Consider the following 23348-nt stretch of genomic DNA (forward strand, 5'->3'; position numbering starts at 1 on the left):
TTGTGCATCAGGTCAATGCAAAAAAGCTTTCTTAGAGTTTTTGTATTGGTTCTAGTGAAAATATCTAGAAATTTTTAAATCAAGAAGCATTTTCTAGACAAGCAAAAAATACTGTTTTGTTTTCAGAAATACCATGTAAAAATGAAGTGAGTTTTTCCTTAAAACAAGCAAAATAATCTCCCAACGGCGTAGGCAAAATAAACTTACTTCAAAGTGAAAACGAGATTATTTTATAGTTAGTGTGTCTTAATTTTGACTCTTATTTCTGAAAACAAGACAATATTTTTTGCTCGTCCAGATCAGTGGTTCTCAAACGTTTAAACCAGCGACCCCAATGTACGATCATCAAGAACTCGCGACCCTCCACTACCAAAGCATATACAAACAATAAAAATAGCTTTTTTTTAAGCTGGTCACAATATTTTAACTATATTTACTATACATTACAGGGCTCGTGCTTAAAATGTGTAAATTCCGTCCCACAGACTTTACAGTGAATGCTTTAGTTATTTTCATAGCGGACGTGAAGCCAATGGAGGTCTTTTATCCACTCTTCAATAAGTGTAGATGGTGGATTAACATTCAGCACATGATCAGTAATCAGATGTGCCATTATTTGTAGCTTTAGATGTTTCTAAGACTAAATCTGTCGCGGTTGTAGCTCCTGTCATCTGAAGACAGGAGGCGTTGACTGAGTGATTGACAGCTGATTTTAACCAATCATTCGTGTTCAGTTCTTAGAGCAGTGGGTCAATAAGAAGAGCGCGAAGGCGGGGCAAGCGTTGAAGGCTTTGTTTACTGCGGCAAGTTGACATGACAACAGTTTTAAGCTGTTCCTGAGCGCTGCGTTTCAAGTACAAAGATGCATTCTGCCTGAATGTGTCCTAAATACTTTATGAATCAGTAATATCTTTTAAAAAATCTGAAAATATTAGCTTTCACTTGTAATACTGAAAAATATTTATTATAATCACTGAAAATTACACAATTTTTAAATCACTCTGGGGGTCGCGACCCCCAGTTTGTGAACCACTGGTCTAGAAAATGCTTCTTGATTTAAGATTTTAGGTATTTATACTACAAACAAGATGAACAAGCATATTTTACAGGGTATTGGTACTGAGTAGTGATTAGGGTTGGGTGATGTCGACCAGTTTGGCATCTTACGATGTCTAATGTAAAACATTGCGATGGCATCGTCGTTATAGGTAGCGGTGAATTAATCAATTAATTCATAACGAATTAAATATTTGCAGCCTACCGTTTCAACTACCTGACCCGCAGGGTCTTTGTTTTACCCATAACCAAATCATAGATAAATAAAGATAAGCTACACACAAATGACCACCTGTCAATCACTTTTTCCCCAGGACTCTGGTATGAATAGGCAGAGTGATCTGTGTCTTTATAATGGCGTCCACAAACTTTGTTGGTAAAAAAGCTGCACAATCAACAGGAGCCAACCAAGTGTATCTGAGGTTTTCACTAAAATTACTAAGTACAAGAGTGAAAGCGAAAGATTGAAGCAGTGTACTGATGCTGTGACATGTTACCTGATAGATTCAAAAGAGCGAGGAGTCGTCAGACAGAGACAAGATTAGTTAAATATCACGTGTAACATATTGTGAGACGCCATCCAGCGGTACATCCTTGATAAACTCTCCGACTTGCACTGCTCTCTGGGGTTTTGTGCCCCCATACTGACTGCCTGGAGCTCAGACGTGCGCATACGCTACAGCGCATGACAGAGAGTGTGTGGTCACGTGATGTGTGTTTTCAGTGGTATAGTGTTAATGGAGGGCTTTTCAGAAGTGCTAGGTGAAACACGAGTGTGTACGTGGATCGGTTTCCTTTTAAAATGCCATTTTAATCTAAGACGTATTAGTGTAAACAGGGCTTGAGTGTGTATTTTTCGCGAGCGAGTTGCTGCTCCAACAGGGCGGCGGATCACAATGCCGGCTCAGCATCGTGATGTTTATTAGTCATTGGCGATGGACGATGGCATTGTCTATCGACCCAACCCTATTATTCACGCCATTGAATTGTGCATAAGGTCACTGCAAATAATGCTTTCTTATGCTGTGTTCACTCCAGACGCGGAACGCACGGATAAATCTTGCTATTATTTTGAGTTTACTCGCTTCATTTGCACGTCAAATCCACTTCACAGTAGACGCGGAATCGCATCATGGGCGGGGCTTCTGTCTGCCCGGTGACTCTAGCTTCATTTATAAATGGCTAACATGGGTTTTATTGAGAGAATAGCTGGGTTTATGTGCTTTTATGAAGGCTAAAAACCGCATCGATTCATTTGGAGCCGTGTCTGAGTCCACTAGATCCTTTCAGAGGTGCACCCAGCTCTGTGAGTTCAGAAACTCCTCCAGAAACTATACCTGGATGATGGAAGCTTTGAGTGGTGCTTCTGACTGAGCCAAGCCCAGTTTGATTAACTGTTGCCCGGTGTCGGCAGGAGGATTTTACCCCGGGACACCAACAACAGTCATAATCACGCCCTTACAAGAGAAAGCTCCTGATAGGTTAATGCTGCGCGAATGTCCACAGAAATTCAGATTTTCGAACTCGAGCAATACTTGAAGATGCGCAATAAGCGAATCAATCGCACAAAGCGTGCAACTCGCGCCGCTTCACTCGCTGACTTCCGTGTGGAGCCATACTGCCGTTATAGTAACCCATTGAAACTGAAATCTCAGTTTCAAGGGGTACCTAGCCATTCCCCTTAGCCCTACGCATTCAAGCTAAAGAGAATTGGGACCCCTTTCCCCTTCATGTGAATGTAAGGGGTAGAATTGGGATTGGGCCAAACTAATCTATTTTTGAGTCGTTTGCTTAAATTTTCAAAAATTAAATTAACAAGTTGCTTCAGCTAGCCCAAACGTCGATCACACTACAAACAAGTCATAACTACAATGCTATAAAAAAGAGAAAATTAACAGTAATATGCTTATCTAAATCGTTTGTCTGTGATTGGCTCAGCTCACCTAAACACACACACAGTCAAGCATGAAATTGCTCACTAGTTCTGAGATCAGTTTTTTCACCAACAGATGGCGCTGTACTCTATACGCTGAATTCTTAAGCCTGGTTTATACTTCTGCGTCAAGTGATCTCTGTGACCCACGGTGAATGCAACGTGCATTTACACTTCTGCGCGCTGTTTCTGTTGCTCTGCAATAACACTTCCGAAACGCTAACTGGCAGTGAGGTGTATATGTTCCGCTGTGTCGAGTTTCTTTGCTGGTGTTTTGTTTTTTCTGTGGTTCAAACTCGCTCATTTTGAGGCAGGAACCGGCGGACGTGCAACAACTTCAACCATGAGGTAAACACAAAACAAAACTTTTCATCCGGAGCTCCTTCACGGGACTCCACACTTGTAAACAATCGCTCCATCGGGCCTGCGTGGCTCTCTGTCCCGCCCACACTCGGCAGCGCTAATAAAGCAGACCAATCACAGAGCTTGCGACGGCACCATAGCATAGGCGTGCACTTGATGCAGAAGTATAAATCAGCCTTTACACATACCACTTTAACCTAAAATGATTATTAATAAAATTAGGGAATGTTTAGGTAAATTGCCGTGTATATTAATCTTGTGGTATAAATGACTTTATATGTGATGTTATACAGATGTGGTGGTGAAGGAGGAGAGTGAAGCACTGAGTGAAGATGAGGAGAAACATCATGTCAAGAGTGAAAACAGAACAGCCGTGAACGGTCTCATCTGCACTCAGTGTGGAAAGAGTTTCAGCTGCAAAAATAGTCTCAAGCGTCACATGATGATCCACACTGGAGAGAAACCGTTTCACTGCATTGATTGTGGGAGGAGTTTCACACGATTACCTTCTCTACAATTACACAGAAAGCACATTCACAGTAAGTAGATCCTCTAAAGATCCAGCCCTTCCGAGATGTATTATTTAGGATAATTGTGAATAGTTAGAATGATTTGCTTAACGTAAAGTGAATGTAACCAAAGACCTTTAAATGAATTAATTTAATTATAAATTAAATGAATAGAAAGAAAATGTTTTCTAGTTGGTACATAAGTGTAAATCAGTCATTTAGGCAACATTTTATACAGTCAGATTCCTAAATATTGGGTTATCGACACAATTCTAACATGTTTAACTCTACACATCAACACAATGGATATAAAATGAACAAGATGTGCTTTATCTGCAGACCGTCAGCTTTAATTTCAGCGTATTTACATCAAAATCAGGTAAACGCTTTAGGAATTACGTACGTTTGCGTATGTGCCTCCCACTTGTTAAGGGACCAAAAGTAATTGGACAGAGTAATAGTCATAAATCAAACTTTCACTTTTTAATACTTTGTTGTAAATCTGGAATACATAGACATTACCAGATGCTGTGTTTTATCCATGGTGATGCTCTGCCAGACCTCTACTGCTACTGTCTTTAGTTCCTGCTTGTTCTTGGGGCATTTTCCCTTCAGTTTTGTATTCCAAAAGTGAAATGCATGCTCGATCGGATTCAGGTCAGGTGATTGACTTGGCCATTGCATGGCATTTCACTTCTTTTCCTTCAAAAACTGTATGCTTTGGGCATTCTCCATCTGCACTCTGAAGGGCCATCCAATGAGTTCTGAAACATTTGGCTGAATATGAGCAGATAATATTGCCTGAAACACTTTTGTCAGCAAATACAAGAGAACCAGTTCACAGAGTTCTCCCAAAAGATAAGATGATGTACATGATGGATATTTTTTTATCAGCTTTTAATTACATTTGGACAAAAAATGGCATGTCTAGAATTATCCTTTATTGGTTATTGCCAGAAATCAAATGCTTCCTATAATTGCTGACCAGCTGTTTGCAGGTCTCCACTAGTATTTCTGCCCATTCGTTTTTTAGCGATGAGACCCAACTCTTTAAGGTTGGAACGTCTCCATCTCTCTGATCTATAGCTCAGTTCACAGATTCTCAATTGGATTTAGGTCAGGACTCTGGCTGGACCACTGCCAAACGTTAATGTTTTTGTCTGCCAGCCATTTCTTCACCACTTTGCTGTGTTGTTGTTGTTGTTGTTGTTGTGCTGAAATGTCCACTGGTGCCCATGGCCAAGTTTCTTTGCTGACTACCTGATTCATTCATTTTTTTTTGACTTAGTTCTTTTTTTAATCCGGGGTCGCCACATTTTAATGAACCGCCAACTTATCCAGCATGTTTTACACAGCGGATACCCTTCCAGCTGCAACCCATCACTGGGAAACATCCATCCACACTCATTCAGACTCCTACACTAAGAACAAGCTTACCCAATTCACCTAAACCACATGTCTTTGGACTTGTGGGGGAAACCGGAGCACCCAGAGGAAACCCATGCCAGCACTGGGAGAACATGCAAACTCCACATCAAAAAAAATAATAAATAATAATCTTTAAAATCTTAAATGATATTAATGATATAACGTAGTTCTGACAACGTCCTACATCTGTTTATCCGTCTGACTTTGCGTTGGGTTTCTTTTGAACACCCCCTGTTGTTTTAAAGAATATCACAACGGCGAATGCAGCAAGTAAAAGCCTCGTCCGTTTCGAGAGGTGCATGATGTGCCACCAGGCTAAAGTATAAATCAGCCTTAAGCTGTTTGTTTGTTTGTTTTTTCCTGTAGCTCAATGATTCATCTAACCTGTCGTCAGTACTGTTCAATTTAAATACATTTATTTTACCACTAATTTTGTGATTTAGCATTTTCTCTTTATGTGTTTGCGAGTTTTTGTGATATAGGTCTTAAATTGAATACCTAATGGTCTAAAAAAGTCTTAAAAGAACTTAAATTTGACATTATGATATCTCCAGAAACCCTGATTAGAGGAATCCAATACGTTGGCGAGTCACCAAAGAACGGTTAAGCCAAATACAGCAAAATCTAACACTTGTCAGAGCGTTTTTATTCTGCAACTCTGAATTTAAGTCCTTTTATCTTCGCTTGTAAGTTGCTTTGGATAACAGCGTCTGCTAAATGAATACTTGTAAATGTAAAAAGCATGTGTGGTTTTGGTGTTTGGCCAAAATTGTTTTATTTCAGCTTACAGTTTTCTGCTAGTCACACATTGAGATGGATGCGAGGGATTAATTTTAGGTATTCAGTACCAAATCTCTAGACATTTTTTGATACTCGATGGTATCAAAGCGATTGAGTGGTTTCCTAAAAAAGCATTGAATTTGAGACTTGGTTATAATTAAATGTTTTCTTTATTATTTTTCAGACCTGATTGTGGAGAAGAAGAGTGAAGACATGAAGGTCCACCATAGTGTTGATAGAAAGAAGAAGCGATATTTATGCTGTTCATGTGGAAAGAGTTATGCGAAAAAACATCATTTAATGTGTCATGAGAGGTCTCACACTGGAGAGAAACCCTACAGCTGTTCACTATGCGGCAAGAGATTTAGTCTGTTAAATGGTTTAAAAACACATGAGCGGATTCACACGGGAGAGAGGCCTTACACATGTACTGAGTGTGGGAAGAGCTTCAGACAATTGTCGAACCGTAATCAACACATGAAGTTCCACAGTGGAGAGAAATTAAACAAATGTGATCTGTGCGGAAAGCTATTTACGAGGCTTCCAGATCTGAGGAAACATCGGAGAGTTCATACAAAGGAGAGGCCTTATTCATGCTCTGTGTGTGGGAGGAGTTATTCATGGCAGTCGGGTTTGTTAAAACATCAGAAGCATCACACTAGTGTAGGAGAGTTTGTGTACTCTGAGTAAGAAGACTTGTATTTCATTACGTTTTTATTATTATTAGCAGTCTTGAAACGACACTAGAAGTGTCACGCTAGAGAGAAATCAAAGTCCCTTTAAATCTTAGGGGCCTTATTATACACCCAGCGCAATAAGGCGCAAGACGTGTTTGGCAGGATTTTTTGCTATTTTCAGACCAGCGCTACTGTCTTTTTCAAGTTTTGCACCGCGTTGTTTAAATAGCAAATCCATTTGTGCCACTTTGTGGATTCAGGCGTGAGCTGGTCTTTTTTCAGTTTATTCATGAAAAATTGCATCTGTATTATGTTATTATTATCAGCAGTATTATTTATTATATGCATATTAATGTTTGATTTAATAAACACGAGTGTAAATTTGTCCACCTGTGGAGTTTTGGAGACGTCTTCATCACCATATGGGGCATAAGAACAGGACGTGTGTTTTGCATATAACTCCGTTTTCTGACCACACTCCATTATTATTGTTCATTTATTCCTTTGCTGGAGATTAGAACTGAATTTAGGAATAGTTTTGCAGCAAATCTTTGCACTTAACAAACTAAATTAAATATGTAGGCTAATGCATGTCATCAGTGGAGTGTGTACTGTTTCCATATCCACCAAAGTAAAGGAGTAAAGAGTAAAAATAAAGTAAAGTGAAAGTAAAGAGGCTGAATGGAGGAGGCTCGTTCTTTATCCTCGCGCTGCAGATGCTCTGTTTAACTGTCGCTAGTAAAGCTTTTAGTTTTTCCTCTTACAAAGTCCGTCATGTAAATAGCAAATGTACCATGAAGCGATGTAACTGACTCTTAAAGAGAAGCTGAGATAAGACTCAGATTGGTTTAATGCACGTTATGCTCAAAACACTCCCAGAACTCATTAAGAGAATAAGCTCAACCCTGTTAGACTGTGCACCAGAGTGCAAAGCGTATTTTTCCATCCTTAAAATAGCAAAAGTGCATCCGGACATGCTCTTAATGTTTTTTCGCGATTTAGACTTTGCCCCTAGATCGTTAAAATTCCTAACTAAATGAATGGGACCGGGGGATACGTCCCCCTCAGGTTTAGAGACAGACCATTTAAAAATAGGTGATTAATAATTATATGAACGTAAACTTTTGGATCTCATTCAGCTGTCCCCCCTACTTTTAAAATGTCCGCTACGCCCCTTGATTTATCCAATTGTTGTTGCTTTCGGTAACAAACAAATGAATCTGTACAGACCACGTAGCTATAAAGACTTGATGATTGGCTATTTCAACCGGAAGGCAGTACTTCCTTCGCCATAATGAGTGTTGCACTTTTGTTGATAGTAATGCCTTTGAACTGTCTTTATGTGTAGTCTATGTAGAAAACTTACACGTCTAATAAATGTACCTTCCTGAAAACTCTCCTCTGTATTCACAAGCATCAGATTTCAGTTAAATGTATGTTAATGAATTACAGTTGTTTGTAAATAATAAACAATTTTATCCAGTTTCAAAACCTCAGGTGCTCTTCTGATAATGTCCAGCTGGTGGCGCTTGAGACATTTTAGTGGCTCAACGTTCAACAACAATTTGGTCGCCATGTCCACATTCAGCCTGACTTATACTTCTGCGTCGAGAGATTGCGCATTGTTGTGCATTTATACTTCTGCGTGCTGTTTGCGTTGCTCTGCAATAACACTTCAAAAGCGCTAGCTGGCTGTGGGTTTTTATGTTCCTCTGTGTCGAGTTTCTTCACTGGTGTTTTGTTTTTTCTGAACGCTCCCCTATTGTAGAAGTAGCTTAAACTCGCTGATTTTGAGGCAGGAACTGGCGGACGTGCAACAACTTTAATCAAAAGGTAAACACAAAACAACAGTCTCCATCTGGAGCTTCTTCATGGGACTCGACGCTTGTAAACACTCGCTCCAACGGATTCATGTGACTCTCAGTCCCGCCCACACTTGTCAGCGCTACCAAGCTGACCAATCACAGAGCTTGCGTTGTGTAGTTAAAATTTTTTGAGAGGTGCGTGTCAGTGAGGGGTCTGCAATCACGCATAGGCTGCTTCAGGGCATACATGTGCGCTTGACACAGAAATATAAATCAGCCAATAGGGTGACACAGTGGCTTAGTGGTTATCACTGTCACCTCACAGCAAGAAGGTCGCTGGTTCGAGTATCGGCTGGATCAGTTGGCATTTCTGTGTGGAGTTTGTATGTTCTCCCTGTGTTGGTGTGGGTCTCCTCCGGGTGCTCCGGTTTCCCCCACAGTCCAAACACATGAGCTATAGGGGAACTGATGAACCGAATTGGCCGTAGTGTATAAGTGTGTGTGAATGTGAGAGTGTATGGGTGTTTCCCAGTACTGGGTTGCAGCTGGAAGGGCATCCACTGTGTAAATCATATACTGGATAAGTTGGCAGTTCAATCCGCTGTGGCATCCCCTGATAAATGGAAGGATGGAAGAAAATGTTATACTTGTTATATCTGTCATGAGGCATATTACAATTGCTTTTTAATTTAAACAACTTATAAGTGCATAATGGACAGGATTTCACCTCACACATGATCGAGTTAGTGGAGTTTTTTTTTTTTTGGATTTAGTAGTATTTAATTTGGGGAGTTTTTGATTATCCTCCGATTGCGCCCGCCTCAGCGCGATGACGTCAGCACTGACGCGTTCATTCAGCGTCGAGTCTTCAGAGCTGAGGTGAGTCGTTGACGCTTTTTCTCGTGTTTACACAACAATAAAACACACTTTACAGTTTATTAAAGCGACAATCTGCGACTAGTTTCTGCATTGAGTTCACCTCTATCTGTGTGTCTGCTGACCAAAACAATACAGCAGGCAGAGAGGAGCTCTGAGAGGAATATATGAGTGTTTGGGTTTTTGTGCGAGTTTTTCCGTGTTTGTGTTAGTTATATCGTAAAGTATAATCTATGAAGAGACATAATATGAATCAACTGCAGCAGATATACATTTTAATGGAGAAAACATTAAATTGATAGTTTTTGAAGGTTTTATTTCTCAGTTTCTGTACGTAGATTTGCTAACAGTCGACTTATTTTATTAGTATGAATATTTCTGATAAACTAGATATATAAATATAAAAACTACATGACATTAAAAGGCAAAAATGTGTTTTTAAACTAATTAATTTATCTTGCAAACACTAAGTGTTAACACGATCTGATCTGCTGCTGATCCTGAATGGCTGTTTAATGAGTGTTTATAGTCTGAGGCTCATCAATATTATCAGAGCTGCTGAAATCCTCTTTATTTCATGTCAGAAGTTTGTTTTCTACTCATTTATTATACTGATGTCTTCAGATTTACAAACTACCACATTAAGTTAATGTTATTGGTGTCAGATTGAATTACTTTATCACATATTGTCACCTACTGTACAAGTAGGCATGGGCCGGTATAGACCATTTTGAGGGATGTAAACAATAACAATGGTCCTAACGCATTTCCTGTTTTACATTTTTAAAGCTTCAGAGAATACAAAAAGGTCCATATATTGATAAATAATCATATGGCAGGTGTTTTAATGTAAAGTTATCATTGAATTGCCTCTTGTTACAATTATGAAATAGTCTGACAACAAGCAGGAAATGTTCATGGGGCAATGGCATCACCACATTGAAATGGTCTATAAGTTTCTGACGGTATGATAACTTTAGATAAAAAATATCACGGTATTGTGTTTACTGCTGTAAAATAATTTATTTTTAAACGTCTCACTAAAAAAAACTACTTTCTTTCCCATTCACCACAATACATTACTTTTTTAAGGAAAATGTATACTATTTTGGAACAATAAACATGTCAGGCTACATAATAAAAAATAAACCATTGACTTCTACTATCTTTATTGGCTTCAAAAGCACAGATTTCCTTAAGACACAAAAACATCTTTAAAAACTTCCTACATATACCTTAGAAACGGTATCACAAAACATTTTTGCGGTTTTAATATCTTGACTTTTGCAAACCTCGGGAAACCTTGAAACCGGTTATCATCCCATGCCTACCTACAAGATAAAACAGACAAATGAGTTCCTCGATCAGCGTAAATTAATCTGATTTCTCTGTTTCTTCTCCTGAAGCTCTGCTGCTATCAGTGAAAGACAAAGACAGAGTTTACTGAAGGACAGTGAGAAGATGAGTGATCCAGAACCCTGCAGAATTAAACAGGAAGAGACTGAAGAACTAATAGGTTTGTGTTTATTCATTACTCTTCAATAATGAGGCTGTAGAACAGTCAGGTTGTTAATCAACAACTCATCAGTTTTTATTTGTAATAATTGTTGTGTATTATTAAAATATGGGACCCGTCTAAATTAGCTTTGCAGCTCAATCTTTGAAATGACTGTAAAAACCTGCTCAACAGTGGAAAATGTTAGCCGGTGGGTTTCTTAATGTCAGTATTATTTGAGTTATTTGTGCCTACAGCTGTAGTGATAAATCTGTGCACTGGAAATCAAGAAATGATTCGGCATCAATTCTGAAATTTTATAAATGGATTGCGATTCTCTCTTTAGACCAGGGGTGTCAAACTCAGTTCCTGGAGGGCCGCAGCCCTGCACAGTTTAACGTCTTCAACCCAACTCCAACATACTTACCTGTAGGTTCTAAACAAGCCTGAAGTGCTCAATTAATTTGATCAGCTGTATTTATTTTGGATTGGAGCTAAACTGCGCAGAGCTGCGGCCCTCCAGGAATTGAGTTTGACACCTGTGCTTTAAAGCAGTGTTTCTCAACCATGTTCCTGGAGGATCACCAACACTGCATGTTTTGGGTGTCTCCTGTCTGTCACACACATTACAGGTCTTTCAGTCTCTGCTAATCAGCTGTTGATCTGAATCTGGTGTCTTTGGTTAAGGAGACCTGGGAAATGTGCAGAGCTGGAACGTGGTTGAGAAACACTGCTTTAAAGGAATATATTCATGGAAGTACATAACTTTTACTGGCAGTGAACCATGCTTAAGATCTACACTGCAAAAATGCTTTCTTACAGCTTTCGTATTGTTTCTAGTCAAAATATCTAAGAAATCTTAAATCAAAAAATCCTTTTCTAGACAAGCAAAAAATATTGTTTTATTTTGGGAAATAATGTGTCAAAAGTTTTTTTCTTAAAACAAACAAACAGTCTGTCAATTGGGTAAGCAAAATAAACTTTTTCAAAGTTAAAGCAAGATCGTTTTGCTGAAAACAAGACAATGTTTTCCTTGTCTAGAATATTTGTATTCATTCATTTTATTTTCGGCTTAGTCCCTTTATTAATCTGGGGATGCCACAGCAGAATTAACCACCAACTTATCCAGCATATGTTTTACACAGCGGATGCCCTTCCAGCTGCAACCCAGTACTGGGAAACACCCTTACACACTCATTCACACATACACTACGAACAATGTAGCTTACCCGATTCCCCAATAGCGCATGTGTTTGGACTGTGAGGGAAACCAGAGCACACAGAAGAAAACCTACGCCAACGCAGTGAAAACATGCACACTCCACACAGAAATGCCAACTGACCCAGCCGAGGCTCGAACCAGTGACCTTCTTGCTGTTGCTGTCTTTTGTCTATGATTAGCTCAGCTCTTCTGACAGAACATTAAGTTTGAGTCATTCGTTCACATGACAACGACAGTCCCATATAAACTGAACCAATGTACACAATTTAAAGAGGAAGACCCATGATTAGGTGAAGTTTATTTATAAACTTATTTCGAGTTGATCACATGCTTATGATTGACCACAGCTGGTCCCACATTAGCTATCACATGAATCTACAACGCATAAATAAATGGATTTCCTTACCTTAGTCATCTTCGTCTTAAAGAATCCCCCCATCCACCTTGACTCCTCCCCCTTTTTCCTAGCATAATTCAGGGTAGGGCGGTACTTTAACTCAGTGGTTAGCACTGACAGCAAGAAGGTTGCTGGTTCGAGTCTCGGCTGGGCCAGTTGACGGATCTGTGTTGAGTTTGCATGTTCTCCCCGTGTTGGCGTAAGTTTCCTTTGGGTGCTCCGGTTTCCCCCACAATCCAAACACATGCACTATATGTAACCCTGCTGTACCTGCACAGCACTTCACTATCTGTCCTCCGCTACACTCACCCCCCAAACCTCAACACCAATGTAACCCTGCTGGTCCTACGCTACCCATCCCACTCTGAGCTAGGAGCAAATCGGCGACTCTTCGTATGGGAGTCGGTTGCTCTAACAAGGAGGCTAAAGACCAATGCCTGTAGCATCTGTCGCTAGAGCACCTTCTAGTGCACCTTCTAGTCAGAGAAGTGAGGTTTGATTAAATTCACCTCCTCGTATTGGTGAATTGAATAGATTAACTTGGCCGTAATTTATTAGTGCGAGAGTGTACGGGTGTTTCTTAGTATTAGGTTATGGATGGAAGGGTATCTACTGCGTAAAACATATGCTGGAATAGTTGGTGGTTCATTTCGCTGTGGCAACACCTGATAAACAATTAAGTCAAAGGAAATTGAACAAATGAATGAATTCAGGGGAGCTCTCGAGACCTACCTGAGCTCAGACTCCCCTCTCTCCCGGTGAAATGAGAGGGAGCCCTGGTTTCCATGATCTTCCGAGCTAAGGGCTTTATCAATCATCAGTTGAACGGATCAAATCTTTTTCTGGCTCTGGCTGCATATGATTGACTTCTGTCTTTCACGTAATGAATGAATGACTCAAACCTGAAGTATCAAACAAGGAGCAAATCTTCTCCCCCACCTGTGCAATGTGCACATGCATGAATGAACAAATCACTTTCTGAAAGAACTCATGGCTCTCTAGTCACATAAAAGATTCATTCAAGAATGACCGATCACTAGTTCTGAGTTTAGTTTTCACTAACAGATGGCACTGTACTCTGTGTTCCTCTGAATTCGTACACATACCACTTTAACCTAAAATTATTATTAATCAAGTTAGGAAATGTTTAGGTAAATTACAGTGTATAATAATCTTGTGGTATAAATTACATTTTCAGATTTGATGGTGAAGGAGGAGTGTGAAGATGAGGAGAAACATCATGTCAAAAGTGAAAGCGAAACTCTATTAAAGACAGAACATAGTTTTGTAATGGACAGACCCGCCGTGAAGTGTTTCACCTGCACTCAGTGTGGGAAGAGTTTCAGCTGCAAAAACAATCTTAAGCGTCACATGAGGATCCACACTGGAGAGAAACCGTATCACTGCACTGATTGTGGAAAGAGTTTCACACGATTATCGTCTCTACGATTACACAAAAAGCACATTCACAGTAAGTAGATCCTCTATCTATCATTTAGAAGATCCAGCCCTACCAAGATGTATTATTTATAGTAATTGTGAATAACGGGATCCATGAAAAGTGAATGTAATCAAAGACATTTGAATGAATTCAATTAATTCTGATTAAATTGGAATGAAAGAGTCTGCTAGTTAATACAGTTGTGTAAATCAGTCATTCAAAGGACATTTCCATGTAGTATACCTGGGTTGCAGGGGCAGCAGTCTCAGGAGGAACCCTCAGATTTCCCTCTCCATAGACACTTTCGCCAGCTCCTCCAGGGGGACCTTGAGGTGTTTCCATGCAAGCCTAGAGACATATAGTATAGTCTCCTCAAGCATGTCCTAGGTCTTTCCTGGGGCCTCTCACCAGGAGGCATACGAATCAGATGCCTGAGTACCCTCAGCTGCTTCTCTCGATGTGGAGAAGCAGTGGCTGTACTTCGAGTTCTGCTCCTCACCCTATCTATAAGGGTTTGCCCTGTCACCCTGTAAAGGAAACTAATTTCGCCCACTTATGTCCAAGATCTTGACGTTTCGGTCGTGACCCAAATCTCATGAGCATAGGTGAGAGTAGGAAATAATATTTACCAGTAAATTGAGACTTTTCCTTTCACAACGGACTGGTACATCAACTGCATTACTGCTGCACGGATATCCTTCCCTCAATCATGAACAAAACCCCAAGATACTTGAACTATTGCACCAACTTTTTCTGGTGGAGTACCATGGCATTGGACTTGGAACTGCTGATTCTCTTCCAGGCCACTTCACACACGGCAGCAAACCGCCCCAGTGCATGCTGAAGCCAACAGAACAACATGATCTGTGAATAGCAGAGATAAAATCCTGTGGTCCACAAACCAGACCCACTCCAGTCCTAGGCTATGCCTAGAACAGAGGTGTCCAAACTTGGTCCTGGAGGGCCAGTGTCCTCGAGAGTTTAGCTCCAACCCTAATCAAATACACCTGAACCAGCTAATCAAGCTCTTACTAGATATACTGGAAACTTCCTGGCAGGTATGTTGAGGCAAGTTGGAGATCAACTGTCCAGGACACCAGCCCTCCAGGACCAAGTTTGAACACCCCTGGCCTAAAAATTCTGTCCATAACAATTATGATCAGATCTGGTGACAAAAGGGCAACTCAGAGTCCAACATACAACAGGAAAAGATTTTGACTAATTGCCAGCAACGTGAACCAAACTCCTGCTCTGTTCAATCATGAACCCTTTTTTGCATGTCTCCATTAGTATTTTAGTTTTTCTTTCAGCTTAGAGGGTCTCCTTGCCATTACCCTGATCTTTAGCTCCCTCCACAGATTTGTAATTGCATTTAAGTCAGGACTTAGGCTGGGCCACTGCAAAAGTTAATGTTTTTGTCTGATAGACGTCAAGTCTTTGTCCAGAAGCCAAGCGGGCTTTTGTGTGCCGTCTCTGGAGAAGTGGAGTCCTCCTTGGTCACTTTGTGTAACCCAGTGGTGTTTAGTGTTTTGCAGTGTTGCAGCAGTGTCCAGATTCACCAGGAATTGGCCTTGGTGGGGATCCTTGGATACTTTTATACCTCTCTCACTATTCTCCTGGCCAGCACAGGTGTCACTTTTAGATTCTGACCACATCCGTCTGAGATTTTTCACAATGTGGAACGTCTTGTGTTTTATAATAATACTTTGCACTGTTGCCACTGGAACTTCAAAACATTTAGATATGCTCTTATAGCCCTTTCCTGACTTGTGAGCACCCACAATTCGCACCCGCAGGTTCTTACTGAGCTCCTTTGCCATAGCCATGACTGTCCACAAACCAACAGCAAAGAGCTTTTGTTTTTCACCTGTTCAGATTATTAAAACAGCAGTTCCCAATCGTGATAGTTGGGATGCTTTAGACTTTTTATACTTGATGGTAACAAGATGGTTCAGTTGGTACCTAAAAAAAAAGTATTGAATTTGAGACTTGGCCTAATTCACATGTAACTCTCTTCTTTATATTTCAGACCTGATTGTGGAGGAGGAGAAGAGTGAAGAACTGAGTGAAGACATGAAGGTCCACCATAGTATTGATACCAAAAACCAGCAAAATTCATGTTATTTATGTGGGAGGAGTTTTACAAATAAACAAAGTTTAAAGTGTCATGAGAGGACTCACACTGGAGAGAAACCATACAGCTGTTCACTATGCGGCAGGAGATTTAGTATGTTAAATAACCTTAAAACACATGAGAGGATTCACACTGGAGAGAAACCATACAGCTGTTCACTATGCGGCAAGAGATTTAGTATGTTAAATAACCTAAAAAGACACAAGTTGATTCACACTGGAGAGAAACCATACACATGTACTGAGTGTGGAAAGAGTTTCAGAGACTCGTCAAACCTTAATCTGCACATGAAGTTTCACACTGGAGAGAAGCTACACAAATGTGATCAATGTGGAAAATTGTATTCAAGACCTTCAGATCTGAAGAAACATCTTAGAGTTCATACAAAGGAGAAGCCTTATTTATGTTCTGTGTGTGGAAAGAGCTTTTCAAGGCAGTCAAGTCTAAGAAGACATACGCAGATCCACACTGGAGTGAGAGAGTATATGTGCGTTGAGTGTGGGAAGAGTTTTATTACTGCTCAACATTTGAAACGGCACCAGATGAGGCACACTGGAGAGAAACCGTACAAGTGTTCACACTGCGACAACACATTCAGACATTCAGGACATCTGAAAATACACGAGAGGACTCACACTGACGAGAAACCATTCACATGCCCTCAGTGTGGGAAGAGTTTCATACAGTTGTCACATGTCAATCAACACATGAGGATCCACACCGGACAGAAACCACACCAATGTGATCAATGCAGCAAGACATTTTTGAGTAGTTCAGAGTTGAGAAAGCACCTCAGAGTTCATACAAATGAGAAGCCTTATACATGTTCTGTGTGTGGGAAGAGTTTTACATGGCAATCAAGTTTAAGACTACACGAGAAGATCCACACTGGTGAGAGAGAGTATGTGTGCATTGAGTGTGGGAAGACTTTTGTTAGAGCTGGAGACTTCAAACGACACCAGAAGATTCACACTAGAGAGAAACTGAAGTCCCTTTAAAAGAAAGTGTTAATTTGGCTGCCGTATTTCCAAAGCCTCGAGCAGTTCATCCAAGACCAAAGTCCTATCTGATGCCCTGTCCAAAAGAACACTGCTATTTTCAAATCTGCACTTCTTTTCTATGTGGTTTCATTGTTTGTCCACACGAAAAACAGAGTATTGAGTGAGGGACACCAAAACTTTCTGAAATCTCTGGCCTGGGTAAGGTTTTACGAAACTCTGGGTAGACTGTGGTCATGTGGACACTACACCTAGAGTTTCACCTTATGGTCAGACATGGCTGGGTTCAAACCAAATGTGGAAGACAGAAATGAGGCCAATTTCTTGTTTGCATTGTCTTCTATGTGATTTACTAATGAAAATACTTGGGCAGTTTCTCTATTCCAAGAATGCAGAGAGCGCACTTGCATTCTTGTGAAGACTGCTCTTGCCAGATCACCTCAGAACAAACTCTGGAGACCGCGAGAACAGAGAACGCGTCCTGTGAAAAATGAGATGATGCGTTCTTCCTGACGGTCACATGACCTTCATGTGTTTTATTATTTAAACATTACAGCATTCATACAACGATTTATTGTTTTCCCTCTTTTCAATATGTATACACGCACAAAAACCTCGTTGGAAGTTGGTACGGAGGGGTGTCGCGGACGAAAGTGAGGGGGCGGAGGTGTCGCTGACGAAAGTAAAGCGGGTTGTGGACTCGCGGAAGAAAGTGAGAGTAAACAGCGGATGGGTGAGGAGGGCAGTTGAGGAGGGGGATTGGTAAATTGAGATGGCAGATCATATTTCAGAGGTTCTGAATCCGGCGTGTTCCAGCACAAATTAAGTCCTGGTTATATCTCTGAACTTTAATAATAAACCTATATAAAATCCTGCGCTTCCCACCTCCTTTATTCAGCTGCAATGACTTGTGGAACTTCTATGGCTCGTTTCCACTGACTGGTACGGTACGGTTCGGTATGGGTCACCTTTATCAGGCTTGCGTTTCCACTAACAAGGGTACCCTTTTGGTGGGCGTGGTGTATGACAGAAAGTTTCAGTCTACGTCATTCTCGCTCGAGGAAATGTCTACAATAAAGCTGTACGGGTCACTTACATATCATATGAGAAGCTCTTCTCTCAACACAGATGCTTCATACACATAAATACTTGTGTAGAAATGTTTATTACTAACTTTTTTATGAACATGAGTTGATTATAACTGAAGATCAATGATGCGTGCGAAACAGCCTACTGTAATGTCTGTAATTATATTAAATAACTAAATAAATGAACATATATAAACACATACAGCCCCTTACAGTCTCCGATATGTTCCCAACTACAGAAGAACTACATAAAGTAGACATTTCGCCCGTATTTAATGTGCTCCTTTTTTTCCGGCTTCTCCTTTGTTTCTTCGCGCTTCACTCTCGCGTTTGTCAGTGTCTGACAGGATCGGGTTTCAAAAGCACGTCAATAATCAAGCGCAGGTTATTATCATCAGCTCAAGAAGTTTGTTATTTCAGATATAATGTTAGACGCGCGCGAGCGCTAGCAAGAAAGCGAAACTGCTCACGCCTCAGACTGGCTCGTAAAAAACTACGGGGCACAGGGTAAATCTGCTCTTCTTCTTGGATTTGTGGCTGTTCATCAAGATGACGACAAGGTTTGTTTGAGCCCAGATCGACCATGGCTCGTTATTATATGTATTTATAATTCCGCTGTAATCTCTCACTGTGTTTTTTAAACATGGCGGGTTTTTTGTTGTCATTCTGGCTTGTTGCGTAAGCGAATGACGTATCTCTGTAAACCAATAGCGTTCAGCTGCGCGTGTGGCTCCGCCTTTTGGTACCCTTTCTCGTGTTTGGTACCCTTTCGAAAGGGTGCCGAAAAAGTGGTACGGTACGGTTTGGTTCGGTACGCTTTTTGACAGTGGAAACGGCCATAAAAGCGTACCAAACCAAACCGTACCGTACCACTCAGTGGAAACGGGCCACAAGACTTCTTCAAAGAGTAAACTCAGGCCTGTTTTAAAACAACAGCGCCCTCTACTGGCTGGAGGTGAAAGTGTCAGTGATTGAACAATTTAATGGTCATCTACAAAATGGATTAATCATCTTATCTATCTTAATAATAAAGCATCTTCATGGAATTTTGTACCAAATTTATTTTTCTCTAAATTGGGGGGGGTTAAATCTTTTGATCGTGTGTAATTATAATCCTGAGAAAATTATCATCATTTCACAAACAATGTCTGCTATCATGGTCTTTGATCTACAAGCACAACTTTTCTCCACATAATTATATGATTTGGCACAACAAAGATTTACTGTACAAAAAGATGTTAGATGTTCGAATGTCTTATTGTTCCCTGAAGGACAATTAGGTTAACAGAAACAGCCGACAGTTGACAGCAACAAGTCACACTCAACAACATAAAATAACAGTAAACAATACAGTAATCATTTAAAGGGCACATAGTTTACCTCTTTTTTATGATTTAATATTAATATTATGGTTGTTCTGAGTGTGCCAGTTTAGGTTCAGTTTAAAACAGAATTCAGATTTTTTATTATAATGTGTTAAAAGTGTCATGTTGGGGGCGTGTCCACAGTTCGCTGATTTATGGGTGTGTTGCTTCACATGTAAATTAGTTTCGGCTTCCCGCCAACGAAACAAGGGGGCGGGGCCATGAGCTCACCCGCTCTGTGTTTGCAACAGAGTCTGACAGGCAGACTGCGAGAAGGAGCTGGAGTGAGAGGATCACCATTCAGTCGTACATGTACGACTCGGACACAGACCAAGCAGAGAGTACAAAATCATACGTGTCTTTGTACAGTTTTACAGCCAACTGTGTGCTAGTTTCAAGTGCCGAGCTTGTACACAGAGACTAATAACCACGCACACTGAATTAACTTTGACTGAGGCACCGGATGCGCCGCTCGAAGCCGCGACACGGCACACCAGACACTCTCTGTGGCGCGGCAGAAGCATGAAGTGTCCCGAATCGTCGCGCCACGCATTTTTGAATTCTAAACATAGGTTTCTGCAGCGGTCCGCGGCGCCCAGCCGTCGACTTGAGTGTACCCTGATAGAAACCGATGTTTAGAATTGTAAAACGCATGCTAGTTAAGATCACAGGGAGCTTCTGGGATCGCGAGAAATGCAAACAGCTGAAGTATAAGGTAGACTTAATGAGAAGTACACATGTTTGCAAACCTACCTAAAGATACAACCAATAATTCTGATTAGAGCGATAATGTGGAGAATATTGATCTTGTGTTGAGCCCAATGAGCCTTGCATCTAAAAATAGAGCTAGCGTGTTCCTTTAGTGATATCGCTTCCACTCACGCTGAAAATGGCGGACGTGAATTAACAAACTGAGGATATGATGACGCGCATGTCAATCAATATTGGTGGGCGGGGGGACCGCACTCCTACGTCAAGTACCGGTCGATCTGAAAACCGCTCCAATTGGTCCACCGTTTTTTATGTTGTTAAATTGAAAAAAAACACTGGGTGTGCTTATATCACCCCAATATGACGGTCTATACACCATACATGCACATATGTCTGTCCAAACAGCTAGAATAGTAGATTTTTTACCATAGGTGCCCTTTAAAGCTTGTTTAGTAACCCAACTGCAGTTGGAACAAATGAATACAAGTATCTGTTTGACCTTGCTCGTCGAGAATAAGTAGACCTTCTGCCTGATGGCAAGAGGCAAAACTTTAAATAAAGTGGGTGGTTCTCATCTGCTAAAATGGACCTGGCCTTCTTTATGACTCTCTCCTCATACACTCGTCCAATACTGTTAAGGTTTATACACAAGATCTTTTGAGATTGTTGAACAATTTTTGAAAGTCTGATTTTACTTGTCACCCTCAAATTGCCATACCAGCACATTACTGCAAAAGTTAAAAGAGACTAGATAAAATAAGAATAAAATGTCCTAAGAAGAGGCCTCTCCAGATTAAATCCCTTCAGCTTCCTCAAGTAGAACAGTCTTTGATTTGCTCTTTTACAGATAAAATTAGTGTTGGCCTCAAAATTCAGTTTATCATCCAAAATGGTGGCCAGATATTTATACTCACTCACTGTCTCAACAGCAGTACCATTTATAGTAGTAGTAGTAGCATTAGAAATAGAGTTGCGGTGAAAATCAATCAGCATCTCTTTAGTTTTGAGATATTAAGTTGTAAATATGAGTCTTTGCACCAAGCAACAAAGCTGTCCAACACTGGGCCACGGCCCTCCTCATGATCATGCAGCAGACTCACAATGACTGGATCATCAGCATACTTAATTATATACCTTGATTCAAATTTACTCTGGCAGTCATTAGTGTAAAGTACAAACAATAATGGTGATATAACACATCCCTGTGGAGAACCTGTTGAGCAATAAATTGAGTTAGAGAGTGTGTTGTTAACTCGGGTTCTCTGAGGCCTCACTGTTAAAAAATTAACCAGCCAGCAAACCGTGCCCAGGTCAAAGCTTGGAAATTTTAAAAGCCAATCGGCCAAAATATAGTCCATTTACTTTGATAATTGGGCAAAAAATGATATAATTTATGTTAGACATTTATTGAATAACAGAGGAGTGCCTTTTAAATATGAGGATATTTTGTCCCATTATAAATACCCATTTACAGCTAAAGAATTTGCTATTGTATCTGGAATAATCCCTTCTGGGATTATTATGCTTATGAAGTGATGGGACAATCAGTCTCCCCAGGTTGTGCCACATTTAAATGTGCTAAAAACAGCTCTTGGTAAATTACTATTTACCACAAAGCCAAATAACAAAAATATCCGCTCTCTATTTCAGCGTGAGATCATCTCTGTCCTAATGCTGTCTATTTTAAGAACAGACATCTAAGTAATATTAGCTGGTAAAGAGTATGAACTTCACATCACAAATTCCTAACGTACAATAAAGTCTGTCAAGTGTCTTATAAAATAACATAGATAATAAAAATAAATAAAATAACACATAGGTGCTATCCTAGTTTTTTTTTTACAAAGGTTTATTTCTGAAGATCCTAATGTAAATCGGTCCTTCTGTGATCACCAAACTAAAGATCTGTCTCACCTTTGAGGAATTGTGAATATACCAAACATTTTTGGAGAAATGTGTTAGGTATATATGTATATATATATATATATATAGCCGGCGCCAGTCTTAACGGCTCGACTACCACTCTGCGTTGTGTTGTGTGAAGTAAAGAACTGAAGTCTGTCTGCAGGTTCAGCGGTCTCTTTAATCAAGTGCTGCACAAACAGAGAACATGCAGTTGTGATTCTTCTTTTATAATTCCTCTTACGCCTGCTACAGTTAAACTCTCTCTGCTCTGTCCTCCGACAGACTCCAGCAAGAATAACACAGTGATTCTAACATATTACATAATGAGAAAAGATAAGTCATTATAAAACTGTTATCTAGTTAATATTTTAACTTTCCAGACAGCGTTACAAAAACTTCATTTATATATATATATAAACATTTACCAGTATTTTATATAGCACATTAAACATCAAACACATAAAACACAAAAAACAATCCCTGCACAAGCAGAACATGCAGTTGTGATTCTTCTTTTATAATTCCTCTTACGCTTGCTACAGTTAAACATTCACACACAAAAGAGATCGAAAACCAGTAATCAAAATTCACATTTCACAGGCTAAAGTTGATGCTAATATCGTCCACTGCACTTCTCCTGGTTAAAATGACAGTTTGGCAGGTTAAAACATGGTATAAAGAACCCAAAACACACTCATATAACTCATGTACATGTTGTATAACACATTATAACAAAACTCACTTCATCTAAATTACAAATCTTTTTACTTTGTACACTTTTTTTCCACAGGACAGGAGTAAATGCCTACCTCGCTCTGCTCTGTCCTCCGATAGACTGAAGCAAAGTGCGCGCTATGTCACTGACGTCACCGCGGCAACGCATGTCAATGACGTCATCGCGCCAACGCGTCAAAACAAAAATAAAACATTTCCTCTTTTATTTTACACATTAATTACCAACAACACAAAGATTTTGCGTGAATTTATAACGAAAACATAGATTAATTTAATACCCGTTACATATTTATTTTATTTATTTATTTATTTTAGAATATAACCATCAAAATGAACATCCAGATGCTTTTTGTTCATTTAATCTCATTATATTTTTGGCCAAATATTTTATACACAAGTGTAAAATTTTGTAAGCGTAAACCTTTCTTGAA

At 40.0% G+C, this 23348-nt stretch overlaps 1 protein-coding gene across 1 annotated transcript; it reads left to right on the forward strand.

Moving 5' to 3' along the window:
• Positions 1-10709: 10709 nt before the first annotated feature.
• Positions 10710-17984, forward strand: LOC130215592 (zinc finger protein 883-like). The gene is made up of 3 exons (XM_056447436.1): positions 10710-10943; positions 13740-14012; positions 16012-17984. Exons 1-3 carry the CDS (start codon positions 10889-10891, stop codon positions 17112-17114), a joined length of 1431 nt encoding a protein of 476 aa, XP_056303411.1. The 5' UTR covers positions 10710-10888; the 3' UTR covers positions 17115-17984.
• The last annotated feature ends 5364 nt before the right edge of the window (positions 17985-23348 follow it).

The sequence above is a fragment of the Danio aesculapii genome, chromosome 22 (assembly GCF_903798145.1).
Source record: "Danio aesculapii chromosome 22, fDanAes4.1, whole genome shotgun sequence".
NCBI classification, from domain to species: Eukaryota; Metazoa; Chordata; class Actinopteri; order Cypriniformes; family Danionidae; genus Danio; species Danio aesculapii.

Excerpts from the sequence above, each read along its gene's own strand:
- LOC130215592 (XM_056447436.1), top strand. The coding sequence starts at position 10,889 with ATGAGTGATCCAGAACCCTGCAGAATTAAACAGGAAGAGACTGAAGAA. Across the intron at positions 10,944-13,739 it reads AGAGACTGAAGAACTAATAG|ATTTGATGGTGAAGGAGGAG; the intron begins GTTTGTGTTTAT and ends TTACATTTTCAG. Across the intron at positions 14,013-16,011 it reads ACACAAAAAGCACATTCACA|ACCTGATTGTGGAGGAGGAG; the intron begins GTAAGTAGATCC and ends TTTATATTTCAG.